At 53.7% G+C, this 12,150-nt stretch overlaps 2 protein-coding genes across 2 annotated transcripts; one reads left to right on the top strand and one right to left on the bottom strand.

Moving 5' to 3' along the window:
* Nucleotides 1-2,405: 2,405 nt before the first annotated feature.
* On the bottom strand, nucleotides 2,406-3,408 carry QBC33DRAFT_520130 (uncharacterized protein; the record flags this gene model as incomplete). The annotated part of the gene is made up of 3 exons (XM_060426341.1): nucleotides 2,406-2,539; nucleotides 2,641-3,019; nucleotides 3,376-3,408. The coding sequence occupies 3 exons, from the start codon at nucleotides 3,406-3,408 to the stop codon at nucleotides 2,406-2,408; spliced, it is 546 nt and encodes a 181-aa protein (XP_060277985.1).
* Nucleotides 3,409-8,334: 4,926 nt separating this feature from the next.
* Nucleotides 8,335-10,178, top strand: QBC33DRAFT_317343 (uncharacterized protein). Its single transcript, XM_060423553.1, has 3 exons — nucleotides 8,335-9,341; nucleotides 9,445-9,922; nucleotides 9,985-10,178. Exons 1-3 carry the CDS (start codon nucleotides 8,389-8,391, stop codon nucleotides 10,147-10,149), a joined length of 1,596 nt encoding a protein of 531 aa, XP_060277984.1. The 5' UTR covers nucleotides 8,335-8,388; the 3' UTR covers nucleotides 10,150-10,178.
* The last annotated feature ends 1,972 nt before the right edge of the window (nucleotides 10,179-12,150 follow it).

The raw sequence follows: 12,150 nt of genomic DNA, 5'->3' as shown, positions 1-12,150 counted from the left end.
GAATTTTTGTAGGTATCGGCAGTACCGACAATAATCCCAGTATCGCCAGTACCGCCAGTATCCTCGATATTGGGAATCCTGCTAGTATCGCCAGTACCAGTGACATTGGCAATCTTGCCAGTACCGCTAGTACAGGAATACTGCTAGTATCGCCACAATCGGCAGTGTCGGCAGTACGGGCGGTACCGTCAGTACCGTCAATTATTGCCGGCACCGTCAGTATCGACAGGATTGACACTTTTTGCCGGTACCGTCAGTACCGTCAGTGCCGTCAATTTTACCAGTATCGGCAACTTTGCCAGTATCGGCAACTTTGCCAGTATCGGCAGGTATTAGCATCACTCTCAATTTTGTCGTTACCGTCAGTACCAGCAGTACCGTCAGCTATCATGATGGGTACTGTAATCACAGCATCAAAATAATATCAGAGAGAATCCCACAGATACTGCTTTAATTGCCCTATCACTGTGAATTGGCCTCCTCCCTGTTCAACCGTTTGAGTAGCGCCCCTTCCAGTTTCGCTCCAGTTCGTGCTGGGCTGTGAGCCAGGCGGCATAGCAAACACAGATTGGCACGCCGTCTGACGAGGCGCTGGGATTTCCGGCCTCGGCGTCGTCGGCGCTAGTATCTCACAAAGTGTACGTGGTGCAGGTTTGGGCAGAATGACCGCAGTTGCAGGAACAGAGGATGGTATATGAGACATGGTGTTTGTGTTTGTTGTGTTGGTGACGACGGTGACGGTGAGGTTCTGCCTCCTCTGGGGTTAAGCTGCCTCCTATTAGCAGGAAGGGGCATGGGTTGGCATTGTTGTCCTCCTTATAGCTCTACCAGGTATCTGAGTTGTGACTTAGCTTGGCAACCTTAGCACTTAACGCCTCTGCCTGTGCCTTCCACCCCATAACCAATGAGATTAACCGCACAAACATCTTGTCATCGTTGGTGCCGGTCCCAAGTCTTGCGGCAAGGTCGTCAACCAATCGAAGGCGGTGCAACTGTACTGGAAGCCCTTCCTGTTGGCGGCGCACCACACCCGCATGCTCTGACTCCACTTCTCGCAGCTCAAGTCCGCACCGTCGCCAGAGAAATCGGTCCCAACCCCGAACCCAACCCGCCAGCAGACTACAAGTCAGGGGCTTGATACCCCATGGCCATAGCAGCATCGTGGAGCTCGGCAAAGAGATTGGCAGCGACGTCCTCGGCGCAGCGCTCGAGGGCATCCGCGGTGGCGAAGATGTCGCCCCCTACGTTGTCCGCTATGATGAACGATGCTGTGTTAATCACATAGTAAGGGTTTGTCGTGCCTCTCGGAGGACCACGGGAAGCCAGGCGGACTGTCCTTGAACAATGTGTCCTTGGTCTCTTGACGTTGGCGTTACCATCGGTGTCATCATCATCGGAATCTGGCCTGTGGTCTTGCATCGAGAAGCACATGTTGCCCGCGCAGATACTCCTCCTATCTCTGGGTCGGATGTCGATGGCGAAGACGACACCCCATTTCCGGCGCTGCTGGATGGCGATGGAGCGAGCTACGGGCTATGTCTATAGATACTGCGGCGGAACTTACAAGAGAGACTGTTGGACATGTCCTAGAGAATGTCGAGAGATGTGTTGTTGGATGGCGATTGGAAATACAAATAATTGGATATGGCCTTTGCCCTGTCCATCTCTATCTTAAGCCTGGCCATGACGTGTGTATGAAAGGGCTGGATACAGGCGACAGCGTGCCGAAGTGTCCCGGAGGCAAGTAATGGTGAGAGGTGTGCGGTGAAGAAACTCGCATCCGGCAGGAGGAACACCAGGTTCAGCAAGATGTGAGTGCAGAGCCAGCCTAAGATGCGCCGCGGAAGGTAGCCAATACGGACCGGTTGCCGGCGGACGGTAGCCTCTAGACCACCAGCATCGCCACCAGGGTTAGCATAGCCATCCGTCCCCAAGGTATAGGGTGTTAGGTAGACTTTGTCGCGAATATGGTGAAGGAGCCTGCGGCATGTTCATCAGGATTAACGGCAAGGCTGGTCAAGTAATCATCCTGACCATCCCTAACCATCTCCTGGCCGGGGGAAAGATGTAGAGTGATGGGGGAGCCAATGGCAGTGGCTGGAAGGAAGGATGAATCATGATTTCGAATCGCTGGAGATAGTATGACTCGGAATTGGGGCCCCAGTCAGGAATCTCCGATTCAGCTTCGTCTCCTTGTTTTGGCGAATATGCATGGCTGCTACCTCTGCTGCTGTTGTTGCCGGCACGTCGTTCCATGAAAGAACAAGAGTCATTTTCTTGCTTCATTTACCATTACAGTTTCTGTCTCTCACACATGCTCTCAATCCATCTTCGAGTGAATATGCATCTTGTCTATTTTTGCTAGGTCTTATGGAACTACAGAGCATCCACTGCCCTCTAATTCCTCAGCAGAAATAGCCCGAGGTGCCAGGATCGCCAAGAGTAACCGAGGACGGAAGCAGCAAGTTTACCTCAAACCCGTCGTGGATGGAAATACCAAAAGCCATACTACCAAAGGCGCCACGCTTAAATTTCACACCTCGTCGCCCAGGTCAAGTAGTTGCAGCATCAACGACAATACCAAGTACACAATATGACAGTGACGATGCTGCCGATACTGCCGATACTGCCAGTACCTACAAATTTGACGATACTGCTGAGAATGCCGCCGATTCTGCCGATTTTGCCGGTACCGACAAAATTGACGGTACTGTCGGTACTGCCGATACCGTCGGTGCTGACGGTACTGCCGGTACTGCCGGTACTGCCGGTACTGCCGGTACTGCCGGTACTGCCGGTACTGCCGGTACTGCCGGTATTGCCGGTACTGCCGGTACTGCCGGTACTGCCGGTACTGCCGGTACTGCCGGTACTGCCGGTATTGCCGGTATTGCTGATACTGACGGTACTGACTGAGAATGCTGCCGGTACTGCCGGTACTGTCGATTCTGCCGGTACTGTCGATACTGTCGATACTGCCGATACTGCCGGTACTGGCAAGATTGCGATACTGCCGGTACTAAAATCCAACAAGGTGCTATTCGCCGCCGCCCATCCCTATGCTAAGATTAGACTGAACGTCTCAGGGTAACAACCCTCCATGACAGCCTTGTCAAGACAACTCTGCCTTCGCGACATACTTAGGAGCTGATACGTGGAGATCTACACTTTGCAAAACCTGCCCTATTTTACCGCAGCCATCTATCATAGGGCTAGAGAGAGCTTGCCAGCCATGCCTTAAGACCAACCGAGTAGCTGACCGACAATGGAGACCCAGATATTAGCCCGCCGGCTGATAGTAGCGGTGGTTCTTCCCGCTGGGAGGTGGAGGACAGCGGAAGTCGACAACGTCACTCTAACTTGGCAGTGCAATACCTGGGCGTGGCTATGGGGAGCGGCAGCCTTCATGGTTGACAGCGGGGTGATTGCAAGGACTGCCCGGGGGGGGGGAGGGGGAGGGCAGCAAAAGGAGCGGGAGTGAAAGACGGGGGGAAAGGGGGGCCAGCTGCTCGACTCCACGATAACTAACTCGGGCTCTCACCTGCGGTCGTCCTAACCGGCTGGTCACGAGCACTGCTTGCCAGACCATCAATGTCAATTTCTTTCTTCTTGAATGCAGCAGTGTCGATGCCATTCCTAATCTTTCTCTCTAGCAGCTCATTTAACCTTTTGGTAGGCTAGTGGGCTATTCCATGGTGGGGAGGGTGACGGTTACCCACTCGACGGGCGAGGCGGTGGTCTATGGGATGGAAGATAGGAGAGTCTGGCAGAAGGTGAAGAAGTCAGGGCCTAGGCTGCTGTATCTGTCTCTGCGAGGGGAGGAGTGATGTGGTAGAAATGAACCTCTCTCTGCTTCTGGGTCTGAACCTTGACTTCCTCTCTCCTGTTTTCAACCTTGTCGTTGACATAGATGGTTTCGGCGTCGAGTGGAATTTCGTGGTTATCGTTGGCTCCTGTCTCCTGTGCGTCCTTGACGCCTATATGGTCCACATTTGACCCGTCTTGCTCCTTACAGGATGGTTCCTCCTGTTCATATTGTTGCTTGTATCGGATTAACTGTCTTTGTCATTGTAATCATCGGGGTGAAACGACTTCTCCTCCTCCTCGTTGTGAATGTTTTCGCAGGGGCGCTTCCAAGGAACGACGAGAGGTAGAATATGCTTCGAGAGGTTGCTATTCTTCTTGGCGGAACCGGTTGTGCAGGCAACAGACGCAACAATGCTACTTTGTAACCTGTCACCGTCGTAAACCCAAGGCCCGTGGCGGATTGGTAACGCCTAGGTCTAGCCCCGGGCCCCCGAGGGAACTCGGACGAGTCTCCCAGGACGGAGTTCTGTTTGCTGCTGGTTGAGAGGGAAAATGTTAGCATGTTTAATCGCTGGGGCTAGGACTGGAGAGGAAGGCTCGTAGTGCACCAGCTTGCCAGCACTCACGCTACGGATCAGCTTCGCGTGTACGTTGGCAAAGCCATGCCCTGTGATTATGACTACAGCGTTGTCGGCTATTATGTAGTAGTCAAAGACGGCGGTCGCTGGCACCGGGAGGTGCCAGCTCTGAGGGCCACGCAGCACCACCTCTAAACGAAGAGTTGCGAGCAACGGTCTGGATATTGAATATGGAAGACAGGTAGGTAAAGGTAAGGCGGACCGATGGGAGGGCCTTTGAAGCAGGCGGTTGAAGTTTCGGACAGGAGGGTGGTCTAGACACTCCCTAATAATGAGGTAATTACCCCTTGAAAATCGTCCCATGGGAAAGTAGAGATGAAGCCAGGTCTCCGGAATTCCCCCGGCAAGAGCCTATATGAGGAGCAAAGACGCAGCTGTCACTCAACGACCAAGTTACAAAGCATGACTAGATCGCGGTGCAATTCACGCCAACCCCTATGCATGCTCTGGCGTAGACTCACGTCACTGTCGTGTCCTCTCCACTCCGCGCAGCCCTTTGTGGTCAAGGTGGCGGGATGGGTCTCTAGGAACACTATTACTTTGTCAGCTAAGAGCCAATACTGCCTGCGAAAGAGAGAGGGAATCAACTGCAACACTCTCGGTAGTCACTAATATTGATACTGCTCAAGACGTGTTCTTAGGAGGCACCAAGAAAGCCAAGATAAGCAGTTCCTCCTTTCGCGGACCTGCACGCATCCCCCCCGCAAGGCCCTAGAGAGCATCCGCAGCTTCCATCCTCTCCTCCGTCACCCCATCTAGGAGCCTCCCAAACCTATTTGCCGCATCCCGACTTAGCTGGATTCCCGCTGCCGCTCCCTGGCAGGATAATGGTCTGATGGGATAGCATTACCTTAGGTGTTGTATCTGCATTCTTCTCAGCGGCTAGCCGGCCGACGCCAGACAAGATGGACGCCATGCCCTAGAGAATACTTTTCCAAACTACGAGTGCCATCGGAGCCACCCTCGCGTGCCGCCGGTACCGCCAGTCTCGACGAATTTCAGGAGGCACCGTCACTGTTTGAAGACTGGCCTGGCCTTTCGAGGTCGCGTATCGTCCGTCTCTTCCTCGCTGGACTGTGCTGTTCACGAGCTTGACGCGACGGTCAGAACCTGCCAGGAACAGGCTGCAACGGCAAAAGGTGCAAGACAACGTATAATTAACCATGAATTTTACTCGTGTAATGACCTTAATGGGAGCTCTATTAGACCATTTGGCCCAAACCATCCAGCATTGACTCTTAAAGCCCAGACTGACGAACAAACTTCCTCACAAGCGCGAGGCTTGTAGGGGCGGTAGTCGGCTTTGATGGAGAGGGGCGGGAAGGTGCTTGACATGCAGTGGGATGAGCCCCAAGGATACTAGATGCCTGGATCGTCTTGATGGAGGCGTGGCGGTATGGTGAAGTAGTTGGAGTCCATTGCAGGAATTCTTCTCCTCGAATTAGCCGATGACTTTTGGCATGGAAGCCACTGGTCCTACTAATCAACCGGTAGTTGCTGCGCATATCCTACTCTGCAGGTTCGGCGTTTACTTCCATGACGACAACCAAATGTCTTGTTTGGCTTCGCCATGTCCCTTACAAACTAGCTTGCAGTCTAGCCTGGCCGCCTTTTTCGCCAAGGACCATGAGAGTTTCTCTCCTCAACCCCGATTTCCGGCATGTCGTCCTCGGTATGTACGTGGACCGGCTATCAGAACCGTCTACCAGGCTTCAAGGAGACCAGTAACAGCCCAAACATCTTTGCCAATACGAAAAGTTGAAAGATCGCCTGCGAATTTTTTCCACTAAAGATGCACCGCTCGGATCGGCCGCCTCCTGAGACTTCTCGTCGACAGCCTCCTTACCAATCGCAGCGTCTTTGACTCCGTGCATCTTGGTCACCTCTCGGGAACAGGAGGCATTACTCCCAAGCTGACAGTCGTAATACCCAGGCCATCTTGCTCATCCTGTTAACCATGCTTGCTTGTGAATCCGCAAGCCACAATATGTTCCTCCCCTCCAGCCATGCCACACAAAACAACGCCAATCTGCCATGATTGGCAGGAATATAAGCTCTTCTGGGAAACAGAGACGGGAACTAGATTGCCTGTCTCTTGTGACAAATCCTACTCGAAAGTCTTGGCCAAAGCGATGGGACTCACCAAGCTGTCTTCACCAGACCTGCAGCTGCAGCTCTAACGAGCCTCCTAGTCATGGCGCGTGGTGACATGTCACTCCCATGGTCTACCCAAGAGGACGTTTATCTCGTTGTAACACAAGCAGCCGCTACCATCTTCAACGTTGAGGAATGCAACGATGGTGACGACTGCCCCGTACCTTGCATATAGGCACATCTACCAGAGTTCCGGCGCCGGAGCAGCCTAGGCGGGCTTAACGAAGATCAAGGCCCTAGCCGTAGAGCCAGCTGTAGAGGTTGTAGTGGCTGGGATAATGTTAGCCTTAGTAGGCAAAGCCGCTTGCGCTTACCATGAACCTTCCTTTCTGTGCTGACGACGTTGAGTATGGGGCACTGGACGAGGAGCATTGCGGAGGGGTCCTACATGAGTTCTCACAGAACCCTCCACGTGCATCACCATCCAAACGTACCGCGGCTCCAATTCAAGCAATATTACAAGGCGGTCAAATTCTTTGGGAGGAGGTGACTTACTATGCAAGAGGTGTACGACAACGTACTAGCACCAGACCTGAACGATATCCGGTCCACCGTATATGGCCCAAGCTGCGTAAGCTACTCCGTCGACAACCCGTCCGTCACTGGTAAAGGTGTTCCGGTCAATCCCACGACCTCCTGAACTTGGAGTGACATAGATGACCTCAGGGATATGCTCTACGTGAAGTCAACGAAGCAAGCTGCTTGAAACTCCAGCTTAGCCAGGCGCTGCGGACAGTACTCTCTAGGCCGGAACTACAACCCGTGATCCTGCAGCTGAAAACGTCGTCAAAAGACCACCGGGGATGCCGAAGTCTCCAGAGGCAGACAGGTAACAAGCAAGACGGATGGAATGTTCTCCGGCGGCAGCTTCGCCACAGCCGACTCTCTCGAAACACATGAGCACACGACTGCCGCTTCTTGCTTCTCGACTCCTCGACACCTTCAAACTACAATGGCCCTTCAATAACGACGGCAATTTTGAACTCTATCCCAAGCAGCAGGTGTAAATCAAGCTTGAGGCAGAAGGAGATTGCAACGGGTACTTTGACAGCTGCTCAACTCCTAGTTACTTGGAAACCTATGGATTTTTATTTTCCGCCTACAAATCCAGACCCTAATTTGAGCAGACTCTCGACATCAAGGTAGAAGATGACGCAGATTCCAGGGAAACAGTCAACGACAGCGTACAGTTCTGTTCCGGTTCGCCTCGCGACGGCGCCCAAGTGCAGGCTTCCTGTAACTTGACGGAGAAAAAGGCCTGCCTGATTCTATCGCCGAGGGTATCGAAAATCCCAACCAGTCAATTATGATCGACGGGGTGCCCACTACGGAGGAGTCGTGATGATGGCAATCAATCCAGTCCTTCGATAAAGCTTCGCAGGACCCATCCAAGTCGTCTCGGGCTGATGACTTCACTCTTCTTTGCCGAAGCTTAAAATGAGTACGATTTAGATGCGTTGTTCTTGTCGGAGAACAACCACATCTCCTCGTGGCCTATTCGCACCTCTAGAATGGCAGGGTATTCATGGCGTCTAATTCGTCTTTCCTCGTGTGTCCTCGCCCGGGATGATTGCGGGGCTGCCGAGATGTCCGGCGCTGCACCGTGCACGGGCACCCGAGTTGTCCCAGGGGCGTTCCCCGGTTAACTGGCACGTGACTAGGAGGTCGAAAAAAATTGAAAACAAAAACAAGAGACCCACCCACCCCCGCACCTAGACACGAAATAATTCAAACGCGCTCAACAAGGTCCACAGAACACCAAGTCTTACGCAACTATTGAGATTGCACCATGCGGCCAAACATTATAAACGCGTGGATCAACGACACCGATATTGCATTATCTGCACATTCGCCGCGTCTGTCGCTATCGAGGAAGCGGAAGGCGATCACGACCCCTCCAATTTCTCCGAAGCGACGTGCTGTTCTCGGCGAGTTGCCCGGCGCAAACCCCAACCGGCAAGCCACGATGCAGGACAATGACCATCCCAAGGTCAAATCTTCTTCAACGCCGACGCTGCGCGAAGCACCGAGGAAAACACTGCGAACACCATCCCCCACGAAGCGCCAGAAGCTGCACCATGCCAGAGAAGCTACAACATTCGACGAATCCTGGGAGAACCAAGTCCCGAGCGACTTTCAAGATGCCACCCCGAAGGCTTCCAATATCCTCCGCAACCAACGAGAACAAGGCGTGCTCCCGCTCCGCAGCAACCCCCCCAGCCAGCTCCTCCAGCATACGTATTTCCAGGCGCTCTCCGACAGCTCCGAGCCCGTCACGTCCCCATCCCGAGAGCCATCGTCCGCCAGCGGCACGTCGAAGAGATCAACAAGTCCCGTTAAGCGCGTGCTTGCACTACAAGATGTCGGTGGCGGGATCCGATTCATGGACCTCGGGGATGACTTCCGAGAGCTGGGGGACCACTGCAGGGGCCTGTTCCTAAACCTCCGCGACGACGCGAGCGGGCAACAAGTCGTCCCGGCTGCGGTTGCCAAGCGTGTGCAGGGAGACGCGCTTATTCGGCCGTATCACATCGACAACGAGGAAGAGGGCCAGCATTCCGAAGCAGCGCTCCTCGCGGAGCTTGCGGCGGTCCGGAAGATCAATCTGTCGTCCCGACGTTGCTCCCGGGATGGCGAGAGCGAGGGCGAGTGGAATACCGCCGTGCACGCCGTTCTACTCCGCCTGGCGATACTTGACGACACGGAAAAGTTCGGATCGTTCCCGGTTGGTTTCAGAAACGTGTAAGTTGTTGCCCCTCTTTCCATGCCCGCCGTGCCTGGTTGTAGAACTGCTGTCCCCCACGCCCGTACAGTAAAAGTAACTGATGTCGAGAAATCTCTCCAGAACGAGCGCAAGGATAGATCCCCGCTGGATGCCGCGGCATGCCTCGGGGCTAGCCACTCCGGGTAAGATGGTTGACTTCGCCATCTGTCTCGGCCCCGACGATGACGAAGAGGGCACCGGCGACCCTCCGAGGCCATACACCTGTCCCACATTGCGACGTGTCTCGAGCATCATAACAGACACCCTTTCATTCATCAACCACACAACCCACCCGAGCCTTCGCCATCGCCCCATCGCCGTCAGCGTCGAGACCAAGACCATTAGCCGCACCAAGGAAGAGGCGCAGGTCCAGCTAGCCGTCTGGGTCGCCGCCCAAGTCTATCGAATACGCCATCTCTGCGAGCAGACGGGTTGCGACTCCGACTCGGCCCTGACGCTGCTGGAGGCCATGGCATTTCCTCTTCTGTACGTTCAATCGGCGACGTGGACTGTCCTTTTCGCCCGGGCGTCTAGATCGAGCGGACGAGAGCTCTCCTTGGTATGTCTCCCCGATCTTGGATAGGGAATTGTCACTAACCCCCCGGTTTTCACCGCCCTTAGACGATATATTCCGGTGTACCCTTGGGCGACACGTCCTCGTTGATCGGTACTTATTGCCTCATCAAAGCCCTCCGGAGGTTGCGAGAGTGGACCGATGGTCCCTTCCGGATTTGGTGGGATCAAGTGCTTGACTGTGCTGGTGCTTCTGGCTGTTCGGGTTCATAGGCCTCGCAATTAACGGGAGGATTTGGCAACGCTCAGTCTACATCTTCGCGTATCTAAACCATGGTCCCCTATCTAGCAACCGCGTGACAATGTTCGAATCCCCCCCTGCCGTCCACGACATCACAAAACACCGTAGTGAATTATCATCTGTCTCTTGCCCTTGCCTTAATCCCTGCCATCCACCTATTGGCACAGCCCAGCCCTGCAGCAGCCTGCACATGTCGTGGACTCTCCCTGAGTCGGCAACACTAAGGGGGCAATGTCAAAGGCGCTCGTCGTCGTCGACGCGTTGGCAGTCATCATCGTCATTGTTGTAGGCGTAGGCCCGCGATGCTCCACGACAAGCACCTTCCGAACTAGCAGCGACAAGGTGGCGGTGAGATAGTTTGCAAGCAGCAGCAGCAGCAGATTGAGAAGATAGAAGAGATGCCAGCGGAATAGCAGACGAGGACAAGCACGTTGAGGATCTTGCCAAGAGCGGCGTGGAGATTGCGGATACGGGGGAGGTGCCGGCTTAGGCTGACTTCTCGGCGGAGCGGCGGAGGGATGAATACAGCTGGGTATTCATCAAGGGCGACGGAATATGGCCACGGGCGTGGCTGAAGGTGGGAGCGGGGGAAGGGAACCGGAGTCGGAACCGAGGTTCTGGTAAGGGTCCTCCAAAGTCCGAAGCTGAACCATTTGTAAATGCTTTCGAGTGAGAAACCCAATTGGAATCAGGGACTTGGTGTTAACATGTGGACTGCCGATTTATCGAAGGAAAGAGAACCGAAATAACTTTGAGAATGGCACCCAAGCTGCGCGACGGCAGCTCTAGCGACAGACATAGGTGTCGCACCAGGCCATCTGGATCGATATCGTCTAGATCAATCCCATTCGAGTCGTAATTAATTGCTGCTGTTATCTATTTCACGCATAATGAGTTGCAAATCGGAGTTTGAGCTCGGATCGAAGAGCCGCATCGCTACCATAAGCTGCCCCATAGAGGTCGTCGGGGAAGGAGCAGTTCCAGGCCAATCCCACCCCACAGTTCCAGCAAGTCCCCGTCCATATACAATGCCTCAGGCATCCAGGTGAATCCAGCGGTGGCGGCAAAGGTGTTGTGTAAGTCGGAATGCAATGCCCATGCATGCATATACAACAACCGCACGGTAGCCGAAGTAAGGCACGAGGTCAAGAGGTGCAGAAGGGATGGAAGAAGGGGAAGATCCAACTACGTCGCGGACGGCTACAGTGTGCTTGGGTTCGACAAGGCCGGAGAGGGAGAGCCCGTTCTTGGGGAGGGCAGGAATCGGTGCGCCACGCAGGTGTGGGGAAGAATACTCGCTTGCTCTTGGGATCAAAGGAGATCTGGCTTTGCATGTCTAGGATATTGTTTAATCTAATTCCTCCTTTCCCCCTTTTGACAGTGAAAGTTTAGGATATTCAGGGAGAATAGCTTGATGACGTGAAAGCTGCATCAGAAATCCTTGCTGAAGTTGCATAAATACCAAGCCGGCTGTCTATAATTATTTATCGTTGGCAGTTTCAGCCTTTCTTTCTACTTCTTAGCAGACTCTCGATTAGACAGTGCCTTCCTTCATACTGTCTTCTTGTAGTTGCTAAATAGGGAAGCAGAAGAAGCAACCGCATCGCGAGTTTTGAGCCTGCTTTGCTTCCATCCTCATAGACTAGCATGTAATCTTCGGTTACACCGGTAGACTATAGAAGAAACTGTTTAAAAAAAGCCAAGAGAACGTCGAGGTTTTCGTTAGATCTCTCGCATCGCTTGTTGCCACTGTACGCGCACGCATCCCCGTCTTCGATCAATCCCATGAGCTCAAAGTGGTTGACTTCTGGAATGCCTATCTCCTTCCATGGCAGTATGTCTAAATACCACAGGGGCAGACTTATAAGAGAGGGAGGAAGTGTGCCAGAAATGTTGGATGTTGGAGTTACTTCTCATTCGACACAGTAAGCAGGGACATCATGAACGATGTTCTTGTCGTAGAATGCGCGCCT

Source organism: Phialemonium atrogriseum (assembly GCF_030411735.1).
Source record: "Phialemonium atrogriseum strain 8032-3 unplaced genomic scaffold QBC33scaffold_55, whole genome shotgun sequence".
Lineage (NCBI taxonomy): Eukaryota > Fungi > Ascomycota > Sordariomycetes > Cephalothecales > Cephalothecaceae > Phialemonium > Phialemonium atrogriseum.
The sequence above is the reverse complement of the archived record's forward strand: the minus strand, read 5'-3'. Positions and strand labels throughout refer to the sequence as shown.

What these genes read in the sequence shown, in the direction of transcription:
- QBC33DRAFT_317343 (XM_060423553.1), top strand. Translation starts at nt 8,389, where the DNA reads ATGCGGCCAAACATTATAAACGCGTGGATCAACGACACCGATATTGCA. An exon ending in CCGGTTGGTTTCAGAAACGT is followed by an intron (nt 9,342 to 9,444) that starts GTAAGTTGTTGC and finishes AAATCTCTCCAG; the next exon opens with AACGAGCGCAAGGATAGATC. An exon ending in GCGGACGAGAGCTCTCCTTG is followed by an intron (nt 9,923 to 9,984) that starts GTATGTCTCCCC and finishes CACCGCCCTTAG; the next exon opens with ACGATATATTCCGGTGTACC.